Source organism: Hippopotamus amphibius, chromosome 2 (genome assembly GCF_030028045.1).
Source record: "Hippopotamus amphibius kiboko isolate mHipAmp2 chromosome 2, mHipAmp2.hap2, whole genome shotgun sequence".
In the NCBI taxonomy this organism is placed as follows: Eukaryota; Metazoa; Chordata; class Mammalia; order Artiodactyla; family Hippopotamidae; genus Hippopotamus; species Hippopotamus amphibius.
The window spans coordinates 212,801,196-212,827,959 of record NC_080187.1 but is presented as its reverse complement, the minus strand read 5'-3'; the positions used below and the strand labels follow the sequence as shown (position 1 = coordinate 212,827,959).

Genomic DNA, 26,764 nt, shown 5'->3' with positions numbered 1-26,764 from the left:
CTCCCTACCCCCTTTCCAGCGTCGGAGTCCCTCCGAAGGCGGCCGGGACCTCCAGCCATCCTACGCCTCTCCATCACTCCCCACCTCAGATCCCCTCGGGCTCCCGAACCTCCAGTTCGGCTCAGTCTCGGGGGTGTGAGCTGGGTCGGGCATCCGGGCGGGGGGAGGCGGGGAGTCTCAGGGCAGGGCTGGGGGAATGCTGCCCGGGGACCCATAAATCTAGGCACCATCTGGGTAGGCCAGGGCAGCTCAGCTGGGGCGGCCTGGGCCAAGGGTCAAGAGGAGAGCCCTGGTCCAGCATTCCAAGTTGGCGGCAACAGGTGGCCCGGGCGCCGGGGGGTCTGGGAGGGAGGTCCCCGAACCTCCGAGGGCGGTTCCTGCTGCCTCGCCGCTTCCCCATTGGGCACTACAGGGCGTCAACGCTGCGAGTTTTATGTAACGTGTCCGTCCGCCACGGAATGTAGTCCTCCCCCAAAGGGCAACCTGACCGCCCGTCCCGCCTCCGCGGCACTTCCTACTGAAGGTGACTGTGCCCGGCGAGGACGCAGAGGGGCGGGGCCCCGCGAGCCGGGAGCCAGGATTGGGTGGGGGGGCGGGGCGGCGGAGGGATTGCGGCGGCCCTGCAGCCGGGATAACCTTGAGGCTGAGGCAGCCGGTTCCCGCACTGGAGCGACGCGTCGCGAGCCTCCGGGTCTCTCTGCGGTAGCAGCGCATCCCGAGCCGGACCACGTCGGAGGTGAGCGTGGAGAGAGACTGGGCCATCCGTCCCCACTGGGCTCCGTCCCCCCGGCCGGTGCGGAATCTTGGCCCGCCTGCGTACTCAGGGTGGCGCAGGATCCTGGGCATCTTGGACTCACCCGGCTGGGTCGGAAGAGTAGAGAGAGGCTGCTGGCGCCTAGGGCCTCCTCTTCAAAGGCCCCCAGCTCCTGCTTCTTCAGAAGGCAGATGGGTCAGCCAGCCCCTTTTCTGTCCCAATCCCTGAGCTTCCCCCACGCCCTTTCTGGTCCCATCCTCGCCTCCCTCTACCTCCCTCGTCCACCTGGTCACATCCTCGTCTTCCTCTCCTTATTCTCTTCTAATTTGATACTTTCCTTCCTCAGTCTCTCCCCCCCCCCCCACTCTGCTCCCATGCTCGCCTCCTCCCCTTCATCCTTAATACTCGCTTTTCGTCTGCAGCCTGCCCGTGCCCCCTTCATTCTGATGCTTTCTTTGTAACCTCTCCTTGAAACTCCTCTAGCCCTGCTCCCCCCGTCCCTCCTCCTTTCAGATTCTGTCCCCCGCCTCGTACCTACCCCCACCCCCTCGTACCCGCCCCCGCCCCCCTCCGCTCCGCCGCATCCCTCTCCTCCGCACCCTCCTTCGCGCCACCCGCGTCCTCGCCCCTCCCCCTCTGTTCTGGTCACGTCCGCCTGCTCCCTCGCCCCCGCCCCTCGGTCTCTCATCACAGCCTTGTTCCCTTCTCCATTAGGATTTCCCAGCCTCGGGCTCTCCTGCAGCCCTGGCCCGCGTCCCGGGGTCACCGCCCGAAGTGCAGTGGTCTGCGGATGGGCGGGCTGGCTCCCATGCGGCCAGGAGATGCAGCGGCGGTCCGGGGCGCAGCCAGAGGGTTGCATAACCCTTGGTCTTCGCCGCTGCAGAGGAAGAAAGCGTGGCTTTCCTGTGGCGCGTTCCTGTTTTGTGCCTCCCCGAATACGATGGGGCGGCCGCAGCGCCGCGCTTGCTCCTAGGGGGTTACTAGGCTCCATCCCGCCGAGGCGGGGCTGCACGTAGCGGCCCGGGACCCGCCCTGCCGCGGCCCGCCCCGCGGGGTCACGGACCACTGACCGTCGGGCCCGTTACCGGCCAGGCACCATCTCTGGCCAGACAAGCCTCTGCGTGCTGCTCAGAGGCCTCCTCGCGTTCGAGGCACTCACCTGGCTCCCCGCTTCTGCTTCGCGTTACTTAACAGATGAGCCCGATTGTAGAGCGTGGGGGGCCACGGGTTGGGGTGGGAGCAGGTTATGGGGAGTGTAGAAATGTGTCAAGAGCTTGGTGCCACGTGCCGGCATTCATTCAGTACAAACTCGTGTGCAAAGAGCTGTTCAGGGGAGCGGCGCGGAGACCAAGATGACTAGAATGGTCACAGCCCACGGAACTCACCGTCTAATTAGGGAACGAACTTGAAAGTTATCAGCGGTAAGAGCTGTGAGGAAGGTACGCACTTCCTGCTGGGGGCTGAGGGGTGAAGGCTGCTGGAGGTTTCACAAGGTGGCATCACTCTGGGTTTGAAGAAGCAGGAAAGTACCTTCCAGTCTGAAGCTTAAAGACCCAGTAATGGAAAGGCATCCCCTGGCTTGTTATCAGTATTCAAGCCCAGGATCTTCCTCTGTACAAATCAGCCTGATACTTGAGGTCCAGGCATGATGAACAGAGGCATTGGGAAGTTGGAAACAGGCTTTTAGAATCAGGTTTAACTCATTAACATACTTATGCGAATAGTAGAGGGAGTTCAGCCTCCGGACCTCAGTTTCCCGTGTGTGTAACTTGTAACATTTTCCCTCTTGATTGTTGAAAGGGTTGGTCAATATATGCACACCTACATGGGTATGTGTTGGATACTCAGTGCAGTGTCTAATCTCTGGTGAGATGCCTCCAAATGTGTTCTTTTGGTCACTGAGCCCAATTGCTTAATCCACAATTGAACGTAAAGGCTCCTCTTCTGTCATCCCCAAACACATACTCATAGTTAATCTTTGGGAGTCAAGCTCTCTAAATAGCAGACATCTCCTGGAAACCAATCCCCTGCGGGATCCTGGTACAGTGTTTACAAAGTAACTAATAATGTTACTTTGCAACTCTCCACTTACAGCAGGGGCTCTTTGGTCCTCTAGACAAAGGAAGGCAGGGAGAGGGATGATTTGCAAGCCTTTGGTGCTTGGCTACAAGAGTAGAAAGAAACTTGCAACCCCAAGACTGAAATCTTCACCAGTTCCATTCCCACCCACTCCAGATAGGGTTCTGGGATTTGCTCAACCAGCTGGTAAAATGTGAGGTGAGGATTAGAGGCAAAGGACAAGTAGCTCCTTGTTGGCTGTACTGAGGGTGTGGCCACTCCCTGGGGTACAGAGGAGGGCCTAGGTCAGGACTCTACAGCATTGTTAGCAAATAATTCGTCCTCAGGTTGCCTGAGGATGCTGTTGGAAATGCAGTGGGGTTCTGAGGGAGAAGAGTATGTAACCCATCACCAGGTCTGTGTGTGGGTGGGGGAGGCTGTGGGGAAGATGAATCAACCTTTGAATGTATCCGCTTTTAAGAGAACTCTCTTCTTTGGGTGAGTGAGGAAACTGCATTGTGGTCTTTGCAGGCTTAAAAAATCCCCTCTCCCCTTTCAGTGAGTCAAATAATGAAGCATGTATTTCCCCCAGTTAAAAGTGTCTCAGCTAAGTGACAGATGGTTGGTGGAGGTCCCCAGGCTCTCTGTACAGTGCTCAGGTGCAGCATGGCCGAGCCTCATGCCCAGTTGATACAGTCTGTGCACCTGCATTCCTGAGCCCTGTGCAGCGGGCATGGCTGCCCTTTTGGAAATAAGGGTTGTAGTGGACCTGAATAACGATGACTTAAACGATATCCTTGAACTCATTTCTGAGTTACTGGACTTGAACCAAAATATATGGACATTAGGCTTCTGTCTAGGACCACTGCTCTCATTTTAAGCACTGCATTAGAAGTAAATGATTTTAGTGTCGAATTCACAGTTTAACCAAGAGGATTACTGAGTCTTAAGAATTGCGGCCCCAGTGATTTGGCAAATTTGATAGCTGTTACTCCAAACAGCTAGCACATTCTGGGAGGTGCTTCTGTGCCTTGAATATTGTGACATTAATGTGGGGTCACAGGAAAAGCCCTTTTATTTCTTAAAGCTGTTTATTTCTTAATGTTGAGGCAGTGGAAGAAATGAGGAAATGGCTGAGAGCAGGAAGGTAGAAAAAATGCAACTCTTGCATTACAAACTTGCACTTCAAGGGTTTTCATTTATTTTTCTTCAGCGTTTATGAAGGCAAGCCAGGATGTGTTATTTTGGCTAAGAGCTAAGACTGAGGTGAAGGTAGGGAGAAATGACTCATTTGACATTATCTGTATTTCCGAATCATTCAAAATATCTGCAGTCAAATCCCAGTTACCTTGTATACCGCGAGAATGAGTCCATCATGTGAGCACAGTTTTCTTGCAGTCTTGTTGAGGATCTTGTGACGCAGGTGATTTATTTCATGAAGGGTCTTTCAGGACCTGGAGCCATCACTGTAAGCATCAATTCTGGTACAGATAGGAGTAGAATTAAGTGAAGACGATTCTTTTGGGGGGTTGGAGGAGCTTCGCAGCACAGCTTGTGGAATCTTAGTTCCCCTACCAGGGGGTGAACCTGGGCCCTGGGCAGTGAAAGTGCAGTCTTAACCCCTGGACCGCCAGGGAATTCCCAGTGAAGACCATTCTTAATACTACCATACTTCTGGGAACTTTTTTTCTTTTTCTTTAACCACAAGCCAGCCTTAGACTAGATAAATAAGTAGGCTGATTATTTGGGGCTTTGTTAAAGAAGCTGTTTTGGGAAGGTGAGCCAGGGTGGGTGGTGAATGGCGGTGTACATCCTCTGCTGGACCTTCTGGGCTCCTGCTATGACTGCTCAGCTTAGGAGGGGAGGTTGGCAGGGCCACCAAGTGGTGCAGCCTCGCCCCTACAGCCGTTTTTCCTTCACTGGTCTGTGCCGGTCTGCACGTAGGAGGGAGAGCCAGCCTGCAATACTTCTGGTGGCCTCTGTGACTCACCGCCCCCACTTCTGTCTATAGGCAGGACTCCTGGGGAGCTGTAAGCCTCTCTGTCCTGACGCCAGCAAGCTGTGTTTGGAAGTCAGATAAGGGCTTTAGTAGGGGAGATGCCAAGACCAGCTATGATAGGGCAGAGAGGTTGCTGGTCTTAGCATTTCAGAGTATGGACCAGCTCAGCCGATGAAGTAAAAAAAAAATAAAAAATTTAAAAAATTCTCTGAAAGGAGTCCCACCCTTCCAAACATTTAATCAGTAACATTTATTTAACTTTAGACATTTGGTATTGCCCCTATCTCTGGTGATGCAAAATAATTAGTCAGCTGAGTCAGTCATGGCACATGAGACAAAATTTTACACATTTTGGAGGAGCGCTGGAGTTTTGATCTAGTTAAGAGGCAGGGAAATAAAGACTTGGTAAACAAAACTATCATGATAACCGATATCCCTCTTTTGTTATTACATTAGAGAGCAGATTAACACATGTCACCCATCAGATGGGCAAACAATTTAAGAGTCTGACAGTATCAAGTGTTGGCAAAGGTGTGGAAAGGCAGGAACTCACTTTACTGGTTGGTTGTAAATGGACATAACCACTTTGGAGAGCAATGCAGCACTCTTTTACTAAACAGTGAAACAGGCCCTGTGGCCCAGGAATTCATCTCTGGATATAGAAGCTCACATCTGCACAAGGAGACATGTACTAGGAGAGTTGTTATAGTATTGATTAATGAGGAAAAATTGGGTTCAATGGGGAAATGATCTATCAGTAAGGGAACACATAGATAAATGGTCTAGTCATGCACTGAACTAGTATAGCAGGTGATCTGAATTAACTAGATCTGTGTACCAACTGGATAGATCTTAAATGTGCTGGAAAAACAAGTTGTTTGGTGATGCCTTACAGTATATTCCTTAGGGTATTTTAGAAGATAGCAGTATCTTAGGGTTCAGTATAGATACAGACACCCTTAAATGAACGAGAAGGATACAAAATGCATGACACTGGTTGGGTTACAGAGTTTATGATGGGATGTGGAAGGGTTGGAGGGACCTGGGGGTGGAGGAAAAATGAACTGTATATAATGGAAAATTTTTAAGTCCAAATAAAATCTAGATAATTTTTTTTTTTAACTTTTGGTCGCACCTCACGGCTTGCAGGTTCTTAGTTCCCCAACCAGGGACTGAACCCAGGCCCTTGGCACTGAAAGCGCAGAGTCCTAACCACTGGACTGCCAGGGAGCTCCCTGGATAAATTTAATGGTCACTTCTGGGTGGTAGAAATACAGATATTAATATTTCTTTGTTTTCTTTATTTCAAAACAAAACAAAATAGAAGCAGACCTGTAATGGTCACTGTAGGAAGACCAGGCATACTAACTAGGTCAGAGTTCTGGGAGAGCTGGCACTGCCCTTCCTCCCTCCATCCCCCCTTCTCCCTGCAGCTGTGATGCAGGGCAGCTCCTCCTTTAAATGCTGAGCCAGTGCCTCCCTTTCCTGAGACCATCACCCATCCTGGTATTGTACCTGACTTGGAAGGGCCCTAAATCAGTGTCCCAGGTCCCTTGCTGCTTTCTAAGTGTACATATCATGCCCTGAAGCACTGCCTCATAATTTTAAGCCTAGTAAGGAGCACAAGGCAGCAAAAGCTTCATCTAAACTTCCTTCAGACTGAAACGAGCTCTCTTCTCTGAGCACCTGTGTTCAAACCAGGCAATCCTCGGCATCTGAGATGGTAGAGGTTTCTCTGTCGGGACTTCCTGCCTTGGAGTTGGGTGGTCCTTTGAGGGGGTAGGCTCATTTAGCATCAGCTTTTGTGCCCTGTTGCACCCTCAGATTTGAAATAGGACCTTGGGCTGCTGCTTATAATGTTTAAGTCACTTAGTTCTAGCCCTGAATAAAAGAGCAAGGGAATTTTACTTGAACCTGCAGGTGGGTTCATTTTGTTTTGTGTAAACTGGTGACACCAGACTTTGCTTTCTGGTATGGGGCCTGCTGAGGGTAGAATGGACTTAATACTTTCACCTCTAAAAACTGCTTGTCTTCGCCCCATTCCATAGGCAAATACACTGTTGTCATTTCTCTAACTCTGTATGCGGATGAACAGCCTTATTAGATTCTGAGGCTGGCCCGGCACCCATTTTGATCTTGTTACTGCCATAGGCCGATTAGGGCCAGTCTTGGGAATTATGTTTTTCTGCTGCATCATCTAGGAACAGAGCTCCTAGAGAGCAGGCTGGCCTGAATATCTTGTCCAGCATATTGTGATACAAACTTTCTAATGGATGTTGGTGTCCTGAAGATTTGGGAATCCGACCTTCATGCTGGCTTGGAGACTTGGAGGTGTAGGTAGCAAATTGATGTCAGCCTGAGAAACACAATCATGGGTGCCAGGTGCCATCATTGTTGAGTTAGTCTGTGTGGTAAGATTGGCATCAGAGCAAAAATTGGTGCAGGGAGCCCTGGCTGGTTAAAGATTGGCTTATGCAAATACGGGCTCACAGACCAGGCTGGTTTACTAGGGCAGAATGATGTGGGCTTTTGTGAAAGCTAGAATCAGTGGAGTGAAGCGTGAATCTTTCCCAGCACAACCTGCCAACAGTACTGGCTCTAAGTGACATGTCGGGTATTTTTTCTTTTATGATTTTCACCCCCTGGTTTTTGAAGAGTGACCAGAGAATATGTCTGGCACAAACAAAACTAGCTTTAGGGAGCCAGGAGCCACTTGAGAAAAAGGTAAGGTGGGAGTAGGGGCCCCCAGAGCTGAGCCGTGACTGCCTGCTCTGTCCTTTCAGCCCACATGCCCTCGGGCTCAAGAATAAGGCTCCCGTACCCGGGCACGGCGTTTGCCGCCGTCAGTGGATGCGCCAGGCTTCCAGTGCTGGCCGCAGGTTGGCTCTGCATGTCTGTGCCTCCCGAGGAGGAGGCTGCAGTAGTGAGTCAGGCTGGCACAAGCTGGGCTGCCTGTGCTGGCAGGCACTGTCCAGACGGCCAGTCGGAGGGAGGCGAGCCCTTCCCAGAGGCCCACCCTGAGAAACTGGCGCTGAGGCTGCTGCCCAGGGGCTGGGGGAGAGTCCGGAGGGTGTTTTAGGTGGGGTGTACAGCTTGTGCTTGGGAAAAGAGGCTCGTGGAGGACCTTAGAGACGGGCAGGAGAGCCCTGATCCCTCAAGGGAGGCTCTGGGGCAGGGCCTGAGGGGATAGAAAAGAAGTTGGTGACCTGGGCATGAGACATGAGACGTCTGGTTCGGTAGAGGGCTTTAAGGACATGGTGAGATCTTGTAGGAATCTGGACAGACTTGCTGACAAGCCAGCTTTTTTGGATTGCTGGTCTGTAAATGCACTCAAACGCCAAACAAAATTTCACTTGTTCTTTTTGTACTTAGTAGCCTGGGTGAGCAAAAGATCAGATCTTGTCGTCCTCAGATTTAATTTGAGAGGGTGAAATAGGGTTAGTGTTTGAACCCAGTATAATTGTATCTGCTAATGGCATCAGTAAATTTAGGATCAGTAAATTTTTTGGTAAAATGAAGAAAGAAATTTGCAATTTGCAGTAATCCTACCACCCAGATAACATGCTAATAACACTTGTTAGATATCCTTCCAGTCCTGTTATGTATGTTTAATTTAGTGCCCCCCTCCCCCAAAGAAAAGGGGGAGGGACCAGGTTCTCCTATAGAATAGTGAAATGTTAGTAAACCAAGGTTTAAAGAGACTTTAAAGGGAGGCAATCTTTGGGGTATTAGGGGAGGGGAGAGAGCATTGCACAGGAGCCAGTAAGAACTGTTTTACCTGCGAATTTTGTTGATAGTTTCTTAGTATTTTCTTGGGTGGCGTCTGTGTCTTCATTTGTAACATAGCTGAATCTCTAGGAACAGCTGCTACCTACTACCACCTGGATACCTGCTTATTAAGGTAATTTCTCCATTATCCCAAAGAGCTTTAGTTGCGCTCAGCTTTTACCTTAATCCTTGTACAGCTCTGCAGGGCAAACCTTTCTCAGCTCCGAGCAGTCTTTGCAAGTGGGGCCAAGGAGCCACCCTGAGCCAAAAAAAGAGCATTATGTCACCGGAAGCCCAAGCCCAGAGAACACAAGGTATGACACAATAATCAGTGGCCCCAGCCGGGTCTTTGCAAGGAGACCCTAATGTCTCAGGTCTAGAGAAGATCCAACTGATGATTTTTAGGAAGAGTTGGGTTAGTTCCTTTAACCCGCTCATGGAGATCACAGTTTAGTCCTCGGACTGGATGACTCCCTTCACCTGGAGGCCACAGTGAGGCCTTTGTGTTCCAGTTGCCTTGGTGTGCCACCGGGTACCATCTCTTCAGTAATGTTCCCTTTTCAGCCAGACTCACCTAAGCCCGGGTGCTCTGGAGCTATGTAAGCCCTCCTTCAAGCATGAGTACAGGTAAAGGGACCCTGGCTTCCCAGGCCATCCTGTCAGTGATTCAGAAGTTCCTCAGATTTGGTGGGGAAAGGGGCATAAGATATAACTTTGTTTTGACAAAGAGGCATTAAGATACTCTGAAATGTCATTTAGTAAACAACCGGAATACCTCCAGGTACTTGGTGCTAAGAGATACAAAACCAAATAGGTCATGGAGGAGAGGATGTTGTTTTCATTTTGGTACCTGATATGCTGTAGGAAATTAAGAAATACACATTGAAAGGAGCAGTGTATATGCCATGCGGAATAGCTAGCTGGTATCTTATTTTCTCATTTTTAAAGATTTAGATTCTGTAGTTGGGGACTTGTAGCCATCGGTTTTCAGTAGCTTACAGGAGATTCACTCACAACTGGTCACAAAGCTTCTTGGGCTTTACCGGACATCTCGAAGGTGGCAGAGATGGGTTTAGATGCATGCTCTGCTCGAGCCACCCAGAGAGGCCACAAAGTCGGGGATGAAGGAGGAGAAAGAGTAAGGGTTACATGTATGGGATGCCTTAATTGGGAGCCCTGAGATTTAGGAGGAGGTGGGACAGGGCAAAAGAAGTGCTTGTTGCTGAGCCTGGGCTGAAGCCCTTAGGCACAAGGATTTGAGATGGAATAGCCCTTGGTCTGAAAACTTGAGGAAAGGAATGGCGTTCTGATAAGGCATGTCAAGCTTCTGGCTCACATCCTTACCTGACGGTTCTTCAGACACTGCCTGGAAGCTTCTCAAGCCTCTGTCTGTAATCAGCTAACTAACCAGCTGAGTGAGTTTAGTTGTAAAGTCAGTAATGAGGAAAAGCAAAGGTCAGGGCAGTTGTGCCCCTGGTCAGCACTGTGACCTGGGCTGACTAATTACCTGGAACAGATGGCCTTTGTCTCTGCGAGTGGTGTGCTTGTCAGACTCAGAAAGGGGATGGAGTGGGGCATTGAAAGATCAGCTGGGGGAAGGATTTGACAAGCAATTTAATTTCTTCACGGTGCAATTGTCCTGTTCATGCAATTGTAATAATTTTAGAACCAGACTAGTCCCATTATGGTTATCCTTGGTTTGATGCAAATTGCTTTGCACGTCCTAAAGTCCTTCTGACCAAAAGTACCAGATGTAGTTTTTAGGTACAGATTCCTGGGATGGAAGATTTTGCATTCAGGTTTCTGGCTGAACTTTGCTTCCTATCCAGGGACGAGTTTTTATTGCCTCTCAATAGGGTCGGACCTACTCTCCAGGCTAGGGTGAATGGACTTATGTGGCCCTGTGGGTTAATGAAAACCTAGGACTCCAGAACTAGCAGGACTACCTGAATAATGGTTTTCTCCATGACCAGAAAGGTCACTTTGGGTTTGGGTGTGTATTGTTAAGAGGCCGTGTGAGTGCCCCACCCCGTAGCAGTTGTTTGTAGTTTTGAGACAACTTTTCATACAAAGATCTAGATTGACCAAGGTACTAGATGGGGCGAGTTGTTTATTTCCCTGGAAGATTGGTTGCAGTTTCCTTTTGAGGAAGCTCCTTCAGTGCATGTAAAGTGGTATTATCTATAGAGTTAGCTGGGAAGCTGTCTAGGTAGATATTAGCCCAGTGTAAGGGAGGTGTGCTTACCGTGGATGCCTGGGACGTACACATGTTGGGTACGTGGTTTTAACTTGTTCTTTGAGGTCTTTTCCGCTTGCTCACAATAATGTGAGCCTGTGGCCCGACTTGAGGAGCACCCATGTAGCCAGAGCGTGGCGGGGCTCCCTGTGGCTTGTGCACAAAGCGTGCTTGTTGAGTTAATGTGTAAGCAGGAAACAGCTTCCTGTGCCAAGCTGTACGTTAGCCACCCCAGCCTTCTCAGACTGATCACTCTCTCTTCAGTCCCTCTGGACCCAAGACCTCAGAAGCCATGTCGAAGCCCCATAGTGATGCCGGAACTGCCTTCATTCAGACCCAGCAGCTGCACGCGGCCATGGCTGACACATTCCTGGAGCACATGTGCCGCCTGGACATTGACTCGCCACCCATCACGGCCCGGAACACTGGCATCATCTGTACCATTGGTGAGTGGGGGTGCCCCTTCGCCGTGAAACAAGGGCTTCCTGAGACAAGGATCTTTTCTTTCCTGAAAAGACTCAATAAATGTAGCAAACCGGATGCTGAGCAAGATGTTACAGAGAGTAACATGGGAAGTGAGGTCATAGGAATTTGCAATAAAGAATTCATTTGCTGTATGTGTTCTGCTAAAGGTAAAATTTAGAAATTTAGAGGGTATCTTCCTTAGCAGTTCTTTGTAGGAGCATCTCAGAGACCTAGGGAAGATTTTTTTTTTTAAATCTTTATTGGCATGTAATTGCTTTGTAGTATTGTGTTAGTGTCTGCTGTACAACAAAGGGAATCAGCTATGTGTGTACATATATCCCCCTATCCCCTCCCTCTTGAGCCAGCCTCCCATCCTCCCTATTCCACCCCTTTAGGTCTTCACAAAGCATTGAACTGATCTCCCTGCGCTCTGCAGCAGCTTCCCACGAGCTATCTATTTTACATTTGGTGCTGTATATATGTCAATGCTACTCTCTCACTACATACCAGCTTCCCCTCCCCACCCTGTGTCCTCAAGTCCATCCTCTACGTCTGCGTCTCCATTCCTGCCCTGCCACTAGGTTCGTCAGTACCATTTTTCTAGGTTCCATATATATGCATTAGCATGCAGTGTTTGTTTTTCTCTTTCTGACCTACTTCACTCTGTATGACAGACTCTAGGTCCATCCGCCTCACTACAGATAACTCAATTTCGTTCCTTTTTTGTGGCTAATGTTCCATTGTATGTATGTGCCACATCTGGGAAGATATTTTTGACATGCTCTGTACAACTAAAATTCTCTATGTTGGACATCCATCTGGGCTTCAGGGAGAACATACAGGGCTAGCCAAATCTTAGGCTCTCCTAATTAGGTGGAGCCTGTAGAATGTGAAGGAAATGGGAGATGTGTCCTTCTAAATTAAGAAAGCGGGCTAGCACAGTAATAGTCATGTGTATGTTTTTAAAAGAATTTTGAGTTATTTGGGGGAAGAAAAGTTTTGGGGGAGAAAAACATCAAGAGTTCTTTAAACTGAAGCAGACTTCATGCTATTCCTCCTTTGGATAATTAACACTTTTTTTTTTTTTAAACTAGGCCCAGCTTCCCGATCAGTGGAGACGTTGAAGGAGATGATCAAGTCTGGAATGAACGTGGCTCGGTTGAACTTCTCTCACGGAACTCACGAGGTGCGCCTTGGCTGGACAGTTTGGCCACTGCGGCAGCTTGTAGGAAATAGGCTGGGGATGCTGTGTTCCTTTAGCCACGGTGGACCAGGCAAGAGAGAGTGGGGTCTACAGCCAGCGGGAAGGTTGTCTTCACCAGCCCATCCCTGCGTTCCTTTCCCCCTCTCCTGCCCTCTCAAGTGGCCAAGTCTCCTTAAGCACAGAAGACCTACTTTGTCATTGGCCGTGGTTCTTCCCCACACCTGTGCTCCATTAGCCCTCCCTAAGGAGAGTGTACAAGGGTTCTCCTGGAAACCCCTCTAAGCCGTGGGCTTGACACTCCTGCCCCAGGGTTTCTGTTACAGCTCATGATTGCAGGGATGAACCAGTAAGTCACCCTGCAGATTATTCAGGCCTAGTGTAGACCCAAGGTAAACTGGGCAGGCCCAGGAGAAAGGTTTCCACTACTGCAAGTGAAGGACTGGGTCTAATGCACTAGCCCTCTCTGGCATGTGATACGCCACTTCATCAGCATTGTATTCCCAGCCTGTCCCTGCGAGGGGATGCTTTTACGTTAAAGTCAAATAACCTCAGCATACTTCCCCAGCAGTCTGGTAGGGGTGTATTAGTGCTGGGGCTGTTCATGAGCTGACCTGACCTGTCGGACCTCACCCAGGGACCAGGTGGCAGCTATTGGGATGTGCTCCATTCGTGCTTCTGTTCCTAAGATCAGAACAAACTCACTTTGAGGAACGTGGGGGCTGCCTGTGGGACAGTGCCTAACCTTCAGGTTCAACCCTAGGCCATGGGATTTCATACTGTCATTGATAGATGAGTAATGGATGAGGCAAACGTTCCCTCCTCTTGACCTCTGTATTTCCTGTTCAGGATAAAGAAAATGCTACCCTGTAAGGTCAAGTGGTCAGGGGTTGCCCTCTGGCATTTGGAAGTTGGTGTTAAGTTTAAACTAAAAATAAACCCTCAGGAAGCGCAATCCAAGAGGTGAATTCCTCCTTTCTGGAAACATGAGAATCTTCATCGTAGGTTCTCTAACCCATGTTCCATAAACAGCCTATGGCCTGGCAGGTGTCCGGCCTCCAAATGTCATGGGGGCCTGACCAAGTTCAGAGGAACTGTGCTCAGCAGGCACCTTAGGCAGGTTAAGACACCCGCAAATGGCATTCTGTAATTTTCCAAAGGCGGGGAGCCCTCAGCAGGAGTCACCAGGCGTTCCTGCAAGTGTTAGCTTAGCCCAAAGAGAGAGCTAAAGACATCAGTGAAGGTCATCTCACAATTGATCCCTACTGCTGGCCTGTGCCAGAGTCTCTTGGGTGCAGGGGAAGGAGCAGAAATAGATTTTAAGAAGTTGACCTTTAACTAGGCTTTATGGCCTTTTCCACCCAGTAAAATAATACCACACAGCTCTGAAATGGCAAGGACGAGTGGTATGTGCACCTGCTGGAGCAGGGCTGGCTCAGGCATTTGGGGTTTTTTAAACTACAAGAGGCATTTGGAGATGATCTGTGCTTTAACTCTTCTTCCCAGATTAGAGTTGAGATTAAAAAAACAAAACAAAACACCCAAGTCCCTCTTGTGGGTTTAATTTGAGGTTTTTGACCAGGATAAAATTGTGTTGTCCCTGGGATCAGGGTTTTGGAAACTGATCTGAAATTGTTCTAATATTAATTATATAATGGAAACAGTCTTAGTTTGACAAGTGCCTGGGACACGCATTTCCAGCTCTTGATAATTTGAAATACTCTTCGAAGCAGAACTCGGAATTGCTTTCTCCCCCTCACTTTGACACCATCTGCATCTGATCTTCTGGGGTTTTTTTTTCTGTTATTGCATCTGATCTTTTGACAGCTTTGCCACAATGTCTGTAGCCCCCACTTTTGGCAGTTCTCGTGGGCAATTCTCTCCTGGTCAGATTTGTTGCACGTGAGAACTAGCGAAGGTCAGCTCAGAGAAAGGCGTATTCCCAGCTCTCCCCGTTCCATGTCCACTTCTAACCAGACTCGAGGAAGTGATTGTCAGAACCAGGCCTGTGTGACCTTTGCAATGAGTTATTTAGCTTGGGCCACTGTTCGCTTAAGTAAATAACTGAGTTTGGATTGCAGTTGCAGTCAATAGAGGAAAAGCTCAGAATTACTATACTTATCAGTCTGACACTGATGGCCCGATCAGTGTTATCCAGATACAAGTCCTAGGTCTTTCACCCCAGTCGTCTGCGTTATTTGCTAAGGGTGTTTGATGAATCCTAGGCGGGGAAAAAGGAGACAAGCCTCTTTTATGTTGACGTGTGTTGCCACCCAAAACCATTAAAGGTATGGGTGTAAAATACTCTAAAGTTCCTAAGATTAGCCCTTAGAGTGGGTGAAGGCTGTGGTACAAGTGGATGGAGGCAGAGGAGATTGATATAAGCAGGCAGAGGATGCTCAGTGAGTGGGCAGCACTGAGGCTAGATAGACGCTGGAGGCAGAGGTCTAGAACATCCACAGCTCTTTCCTGAGTGACCAGCTTCAGCACTGGTCCTAGATCCTAGTGTGTGGGAGGACACTTATCTCCCCTCATTTCCCCCAGTACCACTCAGATACCATCAAGAATGTGCGTGAAGCCACAGAAAGCTTTGCTTCAGACCCCATTCTCTACCGGCCAGTGGCTGTGGCTCTGGACACCAAAGGACCTGAGATCCGAACCGGGCTCATCAAGGGCGTGAGTATCCTGGGGAAAAGCAGGAGGGAAGGCGCAGGGGACCCCAGAGACGTCATCCTCAGCAGTTTGTCCCACCTGGAAGCCATGTTTCTCAGGGTTTAGGTCTATAAATGAGAGTTGTATCCGTCACTGTAAAAAGTATTGATTTGATCTGCTTCGCTAAGAAACAATACCAGAAAGGAACCTCTTTTATACATAAAACCTACTTCCAAGTCTAACTTTGGGGAGCAATTCCTTTGTCTCTCTTTCCCTGTCATTAAATAGTATAACTAAAACATTGTAGGTTTTTCTTGGGTTATTTCCTTGAAAGTATAAGTTAGACATTATGATTATTTCTTTCTGAAGGAAGAGACTTTATTGTTACTTCTAGCTGAGATGTGATCCTTATTCCCTGGAGGAAAGAGCTTTTCTTCTCCTACCAGGAGGGCCCAGCTTCTTTGGACTTGTGGCTTACTTTCTTGTCTACAGAGCGGCACCGCCGAGGTGGAGCTGAAGAAAGGAGCCACGCTTAAGATCACCCTGGATAACGCCTACATGGAAAAGTGTGACGAGAACATCCTGTGGCTGGACTACAAGAACATCTGCAAGGTGGTGGATGTGGGCAGCAAGATCTATGTGGATGACGGACTTATTTCTCTGCTGGTGAAGCAGAAAGGTATGCACAGGAGTCGGGATCTAATTGTCTAGAACCAGCTCCTGTCTGTAAATTTCTTTGGCAGAAGATAGCTTGTTTGGCTGGCAGCGAGATTGAGTCTCTCTATTCTTGAGAATCCTTTTATAATGAACTCCTATCCTCAAAAACAGATTTCATTCCAGCTTAATCATGCTCTTGGGGAGCACATGAGAAGGTTTCTTTTTTTTTTTTCTCGGCTGCACTGCTTGGCTTGTGGGATCTTAGTTCCCCAACCAGGGATCAAACCTGGGCCCTCTGCTGTGAAAGCGCAGAGTCTTAACCACTGGACCACCAGGCAATTCCTGAGACGATTTCTTTTTTAGCCATCCTCACTACTTTAGGCTTTCTGCTTCCCTCCTCCATCCCCTCCATATGTTGTGCACAGGACCCCAGTGTGCCTGGGAGTGACAGTGAACATGGAAGTGCCAGGCACTGTTCTCAGCATTTTACATGATAATTTGTTTAAATTTTAAAACAACCTTATGAGCAGATGTTATTATCCCTATTTACCTGAGGCACAGAGAGGCTCACTGACTTGCCTGCAGGTAAACAGTGTTTGGAGTTGGGCTGTGAACTCTGGCAGCGTGGCTCCAGCCCCCACCATATGCTATTTCCCGGTTCTCTATACTGGGGAGAGCCTGCTTCCTGGTGAGGACACGCGCCCCCGCGGCTCTGCCTCCCCTACCTTCTCCATTTCCACAGGTCCTGACTTCCTGGTGACGGAGGTGGAGAATGGTGGCTCCTTGGGCAGCAAGAAGGGTGTGAACCTCCCCGGGGCTGCTGTGGACCTGCCTGCCGTGTCGGAAAAGGACATCCAGGATCTGAAGTTCGGGGTAGAGCAGGATGTGGATATGGTGTTTGCGTCTTTCATCCGCAAAGCATCTGACGTCCATGAAGTCAGGAAGGTCCTGGGAGAGAAAGGAAAGAACATCAAGATAATCAGCAAAATTGAGAATCATGAGGGAGTTCGAAGGTAAGTCCCCTCCGCCTGTCCCCTGCCTCCTTCAGCCCCAGCCCAGCGCTCTTGAGGAGCACAACATATCCTGTGAATGCTTGGCTCCCAAACCTGGCTACCTGCCCGTCAGAATGAGACTCTCAAGCTTATTTCAGACCCACTGAATCAGAGTATCCTACCTGGGGGAGTAGAAGACATTGGTATTTTAAGGGAAAAAAAAAAAAAGCTTCCCTGGTGATTGGGGTGCCGGCATCTTGACATTGTTCCATAAGGCCAGGGACCAGCACTGGAGAGGACAGGGTCCCTGCTGCCAGGCTCAGGAGCCATCATGCTGTGCTCCTAACACAGCCTGTGTTTGCTGGCATTGGGGGCCACCAGGGGGGAAGACAGCAGGCTCTCAGGAAGGGGCTCCCCACTTGGGAGCCCTGTGGTGGAAGCTCAGGGCCTGGTGTTGACACTGAAGCGTGTGGCCTCCTAGTCTTCGCTTGGAAAGCAGCTGGCTTGGTGATCGGGCCAGCTCTGGCGTGGTGTCGTCAGGGGGAAGCGTGCCGTCCTCCTCCAGGTCCACGTTGTCCTAGTGCAGGTCCACCGTCTCCCAGTGCTCAGCAGATAGAGCCATGTGAGCAGGGCCAGCTGGGTGACAGCTGTTCCTCTTTGGCTCCCTACTAGAACCCAGCACTGCTGACAGCCCACACCTACTTGTGGGGAGGAGGTGTGTACTTGGGAGGAGTGGGAGGAGCCGCCATCCTGTTGTGTCCTTGCCATCCTTAGCTTTGTGTTGCTGTCCTTTGTACCGGGAAATTTGGGGTCCTCCCTCTGCCGTCCTGATAAGCCATGGGTACTTGCTGACCTTGGCTCCAGGCCAGGCAAAGCCACATCCTCCTGCCTTCAGCAGGTCGGAGGGGGCCTCAAGTGTCCTTGGCTGGAAGAGGCCATGGACCTTTGTGTCAGGAGCAGTCAGCCGCCTCGGGTTCCCTTTCTGTCCCGAAAGTGCCAACTAGAATGAAGATGGTAGAGAGACGCCTTAAGAGGGGCTTCATAAGATGCGGATGGAGAGGAAGTGAGCCCATGGGACTTTGGAGGGGACCTCGCCCCCTCCCCTCTCCCCGTGATGTGTCCGTGCTGGTGCCAGAGAAGCCCAGCAAGCAGAACTGTTGGCCCCCTTTGCGGGGACTGAGGTAGCTGGAACACCCCACCACCTCCATGCACCCATGATGACGTCACGTGTGGCTGTCCTGGTACAAGGACAGCCAAGTCAGAGACTCCCAGGAAAGCTTCCTTTGTGTCACCTTACTTGTGGCCCCTGTTCCAGATAACCTCTCTCTCTTTCCAACTTCCCTGTTAGGTTTGATGAGATCCTGGAAGCCAGCGATGGGATCATGGTGGCTCGTGGTGATCTAGGCATTGAGATTCCTGCAGAGAAGGTCTTCCTTGCTCAGAAGATGATGATTGGGCGGTGCAACCGAGCTGGGAAGCCTGTCATCTGTGCTACTCAGGTGCGTTCCTCCGAGTTTGCATCCTTGCACAGGGAAGCTGTGGAGGCTACCCGGTCTCTTCCCGTGGACCCTGCCCCACGTCACACACAGACACACCCATAGCCCCTCACCACCACGCCCCTACCTACACAAAGTCATACTCTGTGCACATACGTGCTACCCAGGGGGTCCGCTTGTGTCTGCAGACAGCCCGGGCCACGGCTCACAAGTGCTCTGTCCCCTCCCAGATGCTGGAGAGCATGATCAAGAAGCCCCGCCCCACCAGGGCAGAGGGCAGTGACGTGGCCAACGCAGTCTTGGATGGAGCCGACTGCATCATGCTGTCCGGAGAGACGGCCAAAGGAGACTACCCGCTGGAAGCTGTGCGCATGCAGCACCTGGTGAGTTCTTGGGCCTGCCCCTCTCCCCGGCGCGGGCTGCGGCTGGGATGGGGGCGAGCTCTGAGGCACCTTTTAGGCTTCTGTGCCCACGATCTTGTATTGTCCTCCAAGTCACAAGCAGAGAGAGGAGGAGTGCCGGGGGCGTGGAGGTGTCTTGTGCTTTTTTTTTTCCTGTTCTGCCTTCCTGCCCACACCCCTCTCCTGGCTCCTTCTGTTCTGGAGGCGGCCTCCTTCATCAGATGTAGCACACAGTTCACGCCTGTCTTCAGGATGGTGAATCCTTCCCTTGGCTCCAGTACTGGGATATCTGTACCTCTTCCTCTGGACAGCCTAGAGGACCTGAGTACCTCTGCCCTGTTTTGGGAAAGGCCAGGGGTTCCTGCTCCCAGCTGTGCTGTGTTTGGCTTCCATTTTGGTTCCCCATCTTGTCCCCATCCCCAGCCAGGTGCCTCCCCTACGGGGGCCTCTGGGCCTGCACTGGAGGCTTTGCCCACGCTGACTTGGCTGCAAGCTGGCCTTGCATGGTGCCTGCAGCAGCGCCTGCTTTGCTGAGCTGTTGCGCTCACCCTAGGCTAAAAAGTGGGGTTTAAGTGACGGGTGACAAGCCCACAAATAGAAACAGGTGGAAGGCTGGCTGATCCCTGCTGGCCCTGGGGTACGAGCATCTGGGGGAGCCCTGGAGGCCACTCCTCTAGCTTTTCAAGGGTCTCCTGCTCAGCCACGTCCCACAGCCTGGCTGCTCCTGCTCTAGAGCTTAACCGAAGCGTTAACACAGGGATGGGTCATCAGGCCTAGGAGAACGAGTGTTGCAGATGAACTTTCACAAGAGTCCTGGGTCGCTGTCGATAATGTATAGCTCAGCAAACTTGCCTCTTAGCCTGAAATGGTGTTTCTTTAACCTTCCTATTCACTTTCCAGCCAACAAAGGACCCCAAGCCCTTTGCGTGACACCCCCTCCCCTGCATTCCCCCAAATTTAAAACAACCCACCAAAAAGAACCTCTGGACTAGATAGCGTCCTTTTCTCCTCCATTTTCTATGTGATTATTAGGCTTAAATGGCTTCTAGAGAAGACCTTGACAGTTATATTAAGTACTTTTTCAGGGGTGAAACAAGACATCTTGTGTACAGATGTCTTCTGGTCTGTCCTTGGCATCCTAGGTAGACTTGCCCTGGTAGAGACCAACCCCTGTCCCTGGACGGCTGTGTTTCCTGGCTGATATGCCACCCTGTGTGTGTGACATGATTGCTGTCCTGATGCCCAGTGCATACTCTGGACGCGTGGCCATTCCCACAGCTGCCCCAGTGGTGCGTGCTTCCTCTCTCCTGGGAGACAGTCGACCTTGAACCCGCCCCCTCTAGAGTGGCTGCCTTTATGGGTCTCCACACATCCCTTCTCTATAACTGCCTTGCTTCGTCGTGTGGCCCCATGGCCACTGAGATGCGAGAGTGACCTTGACCTGATGTATGGAACCACAAAACCACATAGACTGCAGGGACTTTTATGTCTCTACCAAATGTAACCTCTCAAGGCCTCATCTGTGAAGTGAATTCGATGGGATGTGTTTATTTATAGCCTTAGCATTAAATTTCACTGCTCTTTTACATAGTGTCTGGTTAAGTCCTTGTGTAGATTGATGTAATCTTCATAACCTCAGTGAGATAGATGTCACCCCATTTTATAGATGAGGGTAAATGGTAATAGGGCTCGAGTTTGGACCCAGATCTGCTGACTCCGAAGCCAGTGTTCTGTCCTGCAACACGGTACTTCTAGCAGGAGATCAGGACAGGTGTCCGTGTGGGGCCTGTGCTGGGGACAGAAACTAAGAACCAGGCTCTGGGCTCTGAACCCATGTCTATTTTTCCACACCCCAGTCTTTGCTTTGAACGGACAGACACCTTAGAACTGCGAGACCGGGATTGCTCAGGAGATCAGTTCTGGGGTCTGGGCCGGGCGGTGCAGGCCTCTCCTGTCCACGTCACCAGTTAACAGTGGCCAACAGCTTCCCCTCTTAACTGTCCACTGGTTTCTCCTATATCACACTGATGCTCCTTAACTAAGGGCTAGGCAGTACCAGGTATGGTTCTCTTTCCTGTTCACGTCCCCTGTCCTTTTGGGCTGCATGCATTCCATTCTTGCAGGAAGAAAACCTTTAACCTAGCAAATTCTGCCACTCATCTGCTTCTCCTCTCAAATTAATGAGGTGGTGTTACTGATTCTTCCCTTGCCCATCATTCTCTAAGATGCTGGTAATTGCATTATAACCCTCTAAAGCCTACATTTTGTGTCTAATTCTTGGTGTTACCTGAGCGGGTGGTCTGTAAATAACTCAGTGGCTTTCTTGTGGATGTTTTAATCATTCAATTTAATCAAATGTCTTGTTACACATACCTGAGTGCTCCCACAGGCACCTGTCTCTTCACGTGGCTGTTCCGCCTGCCCCTCACAAGCTCACCAGTGTTCCACCTAGCTGCTTAGAATGCAGTCCAGCCGCGTGGCCTGGGCTTTGTCTGACCCCAGCTTTCCAGCGCTGCTCACTGTGCTTCCATGGCAGGCCATTGGACGGGCTGGTAGCATCCCTGTGTGTCTGAAGCCAGGCAGGCACTCCATGTGTGCATGGAGGCCAGGCATGAGGCCCGGGGGTAAGCAGACAGCCATGTGAGGAGGGAGGCCTGTGTCTTCCTGTGAGCTGTGTCATGAGGCAGTGTGGTCAAGTCCTGCCAGGGAGCCGTGGGGGCCTGGGAGCCACGGGGGCCCAGCCTCCGCGTGTTTCCCTGCCCAGGCGCTAGAGCCTGCCGCCATATTGTCTCCCTCCACCCCCACCCCCAATCAAAAAGTCCTTCCAGGATCAAAAGTTACTTCCAGAACGGAAGACCCAATGTCCCCTCTGTTGGAGGAGAAGCAGTAGCAGTTGATGTTTGAAATCCTCCACACATCCCTGAGCGGGCTTTCATCACCCTGCCTCTTTGCATCTGCCTGAGGGACAGACTTAGCCAATTAACCTAAGGTACCTTCCTCTCTGATTAATTCCCCATTCTGTCTTTCCATGTTGTTGTCTCTTGTTTTTGCCCCCTCCTCCTTCCCTCTTCCTTGCCTCCCCTCCCCTCTAAACCTTACAGATAGCTCGTGAGGCTGAGGCAGCCATGTTCCACCGCAAGCTGTTTGAAGAACTTGCGCGAGCCTCAAGTCACTCCACAGACCTCATGGAAGCCATGGCCATGGGCAGCGTGGAGGCTTCTTATAAGTGTTTAGCAGCAGCTTTGATAGTTCTGACGGAGTCTGGCAGGTAGGGCCCCGAGGGCAGGTAACTCTATAGGATAACCAGCTTTTTGCTCCAGCTGCTCTAGAAGACAGCCAGGGCCCCGCCCTGCATCGGGGGCCCGCACGCAGGACCTCTTCTCTCATCTGCAGGAAGCCAGCCAGGGAGGTCAGGGCAGGCCAGGACCACAGGGTCCCTCAGCTCGGTAGGCACAGCCGTGTCACAGGCACCTGGTGAAGGGCTGGTTCCCGCGGGTCTTGATCTCGCTCAGCTCAGCACCTCCGGTGTCAGGCTCTCCTTGGCCTCTGCACCCAGGGCCGTGCCCCTCACCAGCTGTCTGTGCGACTCTTCCCCTCCCTCTCCCGCGTGACATGGCTCTGACAAAGCTCTGTCCTCCTCTCGTCCCTCTGGACGGGTGTTGCCCCCGTAGATCGCCCGTGAGGCAGAGGCTGCCATCTACCATTTGCAGTTATTTGAGGAACTGCGCCGCCTGTCGCCCATTACCAGCGACCCCACCGAGGCCGCCGCCGTGGGTGCCGTGGAGGCGTCCTTCAAGTGCTGCAGTGGGGCCATAATCGTCCTCACCAAGTCTGGCAGGTAGGAGGGGGCAGCGGCTCCCTGGGAACGCCCTGCTCGGTGGCACCTTTCCCTGAGGGTCCTGGGAGCAGTGCGCTGAACGGTGCTCAGGTGGCGCCGAGCCAAGGTAAGACCCCTCTGCCTGCACCCGGGACCCTGCAGGGAAGGAGCTCCCCCGGCCCCCCGGCCAGGCTCTGGGAGCAAGCAGAGCCCCCGCCCTGGGCCTGAAGGCCAGGACCCCAGGCAGCACGCACAGCCGTGTCAGACCATTTGGGTCCAAAGCAGGTTTATATCCTTATGATGAACTAGAGACTTAATGACATAACTACAGATAGACGGATGACACACCGTTATTTGATATTTAAAAGCGGTTCTTCTCAAAAAGTAAAGGATAATCAGTTTTGCTTATTCTAGGTACTGAGTGCTCTTTACCAGGTTCAGTTTGGAAAACTAGTGCTGCTTGCTGACGTGCCGTTTGGTTGGTGCACCCATCCCGTCCGGCTTTGAGTCCCAAAGACACGTGGGTGCTACTCAGGAAAGGTCACCATGGTGTCTTGCTGGCACTTGGGCCGAGCAGCCAGGCTAAGGCCTCTGCTTGGCCTCAGGCTCAGGGTCCCTTCCAAATCCCTGAGTTATTGTCCTTCACTCCCTGGGCCTGGGGGTGTGCTGCTCCTCCGCAGGGCAGCTAGGGTTTCCTGGAGGAGGCGGGTGGGCGAGGAGCAGACAGGCAGCCCCTGTGCACCAAGGAGCAGCCGCTGGGACTGCCTGTAGGACCAGGACACGAGATGAGTGCAGATACCCTCAGCAGAGGGCTCAGGATAAAAAGCTCCAACCGTTAGGGCTGACCTTTGTGAAAAAGTCCAACCTTTGCTACTTGGCTATTTTTAGCTCCAGGCTTCTGGGATCTCACTCTCAGCCAGTCCTGACTTCAGCGCTTCCCTCTGCAAGCCTTGTATGGAGGCCAGGCCTTAAGCAGGGCATCCTCTGCTGTGACACGGCTTAAGTTTCCCTGACACCTGTTGAGTGTCCTCATAGCTTGCCTTCTGGGCCCCAGTTCCCCTTGCAGGCCCTTCCAACTCCCGAGACACATCTGCAGCCACACGTGTACAGTGTCAGTGTTGAAGGAAGCACCTGGCATTGGGGCTTTAAAGGGGTCCATTCCCCTCTAGAGGAGCCTTCACAGGCAGAGCCTCCTCCACTGACACTCCCATCTCCTGCTCTCGCCTCCTGGGTAGCACCTACATTTCTAAGCCTCACTTAGATACTCAGGTTTGATGCTGGGGCTTTATCGTCCAGTCGCTGAGGCTGTTTCAGGGACCTGGGGTGTCACGTGGGGTCGGGAGAGGGCACAGCAATAGGGAAGTCTTGCATTCCAGATTCCCAGGGGGGCTGGTGGGCTCTGCTCCTGGGTTTTTTTTGTTTGTTTGTTTTATTTGTTTTTTTGCAGATGTCAAGAGTCAGGTGCTACTCACATGCTGCTTGGCTTGTGGCTGTTGCTGGCAGCAGGGGAAATGGGTGTGGTGAGGTTGGGCAGGGCTGCTTCCCAATGCCAGAATGGAAAAGTTCAGGGAAGGGGGGTTCTGCCAAGTATGGGCCTTGCGGGGTACGTGGGTGAGACCAACCATGCTGCGTCAGCATGGTCCTGGGGCCCTGGCCTGTCTGGAGGGTGCAGGGCAGATGGGTACCATAGCGGTGGAGAAGAGTTACATGCCGTGGAAGATACAGGATGGGCCGCCCCAGTCTTGGGAGCAGATGTTGAAATGGCCAGCGCCTCAGGCTGACATAGTGAGTCGGATTAGCGGATGAGCTGTTGCTGAAGGCCCTGAGGGACTTCCTGGGACACTGTTTAATGGTCTCGAATCTGCCTGTCTCCCATCTCAGGTCTGCACATCAGGTGGCCAGATATCGCCCCCGGGCCCCCATCATTGCTGTGACCCGGAATCGCCAGACAGCTCGCCAGGCCCACCTGTACCGCGGCATCTTCCCTGTGGTCTGTAAGGACCCAGTGCAGGAGGCCTGGGCCGAGGACGTGGACCTCCGGGTGAACTTCGCCATGAATGTTGGTGCGTGTCTGGGAGCAAGGGCTAGAGGTGGAGGGTTGGGGAAGGGGCTTGATGAGTACTGGCCTCTCTGAGTTCCTGTAGAGAGGGGACCATGTCGGCCTTTGGGTGCAAGAGCCCTAGCTGTCCTCACTGGGGATGTTCTCTGAATCCTTCATCCCATTCCCTGGTCCTGGGCTGAGTCCAGGAGGGGAGAGGGGCCTTTGAGTTGTGGGGCTGAGCACCCAAGCTTCTCTCCTCACTCTCTTCCAGTCTGGAGTCCAAAGCAAAGGATCCTGGATAATCAGGGTTATCCATTCTTTGGCATCTGCTCGTTATTGAGGTTTTTCATAAAATTAGTCAGAGCTTCTACATGTGGGGCTGGCACAGTACAGATTATGTACTGTATGGCCTTTGTCCCAATGTAAGAGTAGGATGTCACGGGATGAGAGGAAGCAGATAGCTGTGACCTTGGGCTGGGCCCTCCACCCTCTAGAGTAGAAAATGAATGATGTCCAAAGGTCCCTGCCAGCCCTGCCATCTGAGTGATAAGGATATCCAGGCTTCTCCCATCCCCTTTGCCTGGACTGTGAGGCTGGCGCCACCTGGTGGCCTAAGGAAGTAAAGGCCCGTCAGCCCTGCTGGGCTTCCTCCCACTGTGGAGCAGTCTGCCAGGTGCATACCTTCTTGGCTTGATTTTTTTATTCACCAGCGTCTCTTTTCTTTCTCCAGGCAAGGCCCGAGGCTTCTTCAAGAAGGGAGACGTGGTCATCGTGCTGACCGGGTGGCGCCCTGGTTCCGGCTTCACCAACACCATGCGTGTGGTTCCTGTGCCGTGATGGGCTCCGAAGAAGCCCCTCCTCCAGCCCCTGTCCCATCTCCCTTCCCCAACCCATCCATTAGGCCAGCAATGCTTGTAGTGCTCACTTGGGGCTGTGGGGTGGCACTGGTGGGCTGGGACGCCAGGAAAGAAGATGAACGCCTCTGTGAAACGTGGCTATTTTTAAGACCCTGCTTGGTGGGGGGTAGTTCAGATCTGGGCCACCCGTCATGTGGCCCCAGCCAAGCAAGGGGCGAAGGAGGGGTGCAGGCAGGACTGGAAGCCCCAGAGCTTCACACAGAGGGCAACAGCTCCTGCTTCTCTTCCTTTGTGTACTCAATTCAGTTCCTGTAGAAAATGGATACCCAGAGAACTCCCAACCCTGGCCTGGGGTCAGGAGATAGTCGGCTAAGAGTAGTGGCCTCAGGGCATAGGGCAGAGGTTCCAGTTTAAGCAGACTCTGGCCCTGGCCCTTACTTGCTTCTCTGACCCCCTCAGCCTCCCTCACTCCCACCTTGTGCACCGTGCACTTCTGTTCCTTCACTCCACTCGGTTGTCACTGCAGACACACACTCCACCCTCCACCTTCCATTTCCCCCCCTACTGCAGCCGCCTCCAGGCCTGTTGCTATAGAGCCTACCTGTATGTCAATAAACAACAGTTGAAGCACCTGTTTCCTCTCTTTTCTGATGGGGAGGAGGGGGGTTGAACCCTGCCCTCTGAGTGGGGTGAAAATGGCAAGAGCCCTGTGGCTCCTGGTGAGTACTCCTGTGTAACAGCTTAAGCTGCCTGCCATCCTGTCCCCCAGGTTGCGGAGGTGCTGGGGAAGCAGTGGCTGACCATCTTGAGAATATAGGTTACCCTTTTCGGCACCCTGGGGTCTAAAAGCTCCTGCAGCTGGGAAAATTTAACAGCTTATTTGGACCCAAGATTGGAGAAGGTGGCAACAAGGGCCCCTCCCTCCTGCTCTTGGGTAAACCAGGAAGGAATGCAGTGGCCCTTTCCTGCCCCTCTCCCTTAGGTCTTCCTGTAGTAGAGGTCCCTGATACGAGATCAGGTTCTGCTCCAAGTACACAGAATATTTGTGGAACCCTGGGCTCCCTTTGTGCCCCTTCTTTCCAATGCCCTCCCTCCTGATAAAGCAGGGCCTAGGAGCAGGGAGAGGGTTGGGCATGGAACTGAATCTGGCTTGCACCTTTCCTCTCCTAATCACTCCCAAGGACCAAGGCTTTCCTGGTGGGGATAAGAGGGAAGGGGCCCACCAGGCCAGGTTCATTGTCACACCCCCACCAATCTGAGCTCTTCTGTCTGTGCTTTCCCACTCGATTTCTGGCCATCTGCAGTCCCTTTCCAGACACCTGCAAAAGCCTGGGGAGACACTGTAAAGTCCCCAACTCTGGGGAAAGCAC

The 26,764-nt window shown here is 51.8% G+C and overlaps 1 protein-coding gene across 2 annotated transcripts; it reads left to right on the top strand.

Moving 5' to 3' along the window:
* Positions 1 to 581: 581 nt before the first annotated feature.
* PKM (pyruvate kinase M1/2) lies at positions 582 to 26,024 on the top strand. Of its 2 annotated transcripts, none has more exons than XM_057723212.1 (11): positions 582 to 736; positions 11,080 to 11,261; positions 12,375 to 12,466; positions 15,026 to 15,157; positions 15,626 to 15,812; positions 16,533 to 16,803; positions 18,131 to 18,281; positions 18,509 to 18,661; positions 22,351 to 22,517; positions 24,378 to 24,559; positions 25,268 to 26,024. In XM_057723212.1, the coding sequence occupies exons 2-11, from the start codon at positions 11,108 to 11,110 to the stop codon at positions 25,372 to 25,374; spliced, it is 1,596 nt and encodes a 531-aa protein (XP_057579195.1). In that variant the 5' UTR covers positions 582 to 736; positions 11,080 to 11,107; the 3' UTR covers positions 25,375 to 26,024. The 2 variants fall into 2 exon arrangements, with proteins under 2 accessions (XP_057579195.1, XP_057579196.1); XM_057723213.1 differs by lacking the exon at positions 22,351 to 22,517 and adding an exon at positions 21,781 to 21,947.
* Positions 26,025 to 26,764: the final 740 nt, after the last annotated feature.

Coding starts and splice junctions, on each gene's coding strand:
- PKM (XM_057723212.1), top strand. CDS start 11,108: ATGTCGAAGCCCCATAGTGATGCCGGAACTGCCTTCATTCAGACCCAG. Junction 16,804..18,130: donor AATCATGAGGGAGTTCGAAG/GTAAGTCCCCTC, acceptor CTTCCCTGTTAG/GTTTGATGAGATCCTGGAAG. Junction 24,560..25,267: donor GAACTTCGCCATGAATGTTG/GTGCGTGTCTGG, acceptor TTCTTTCTCCAG/GCAAGGCCCGAGGCTTCTTC.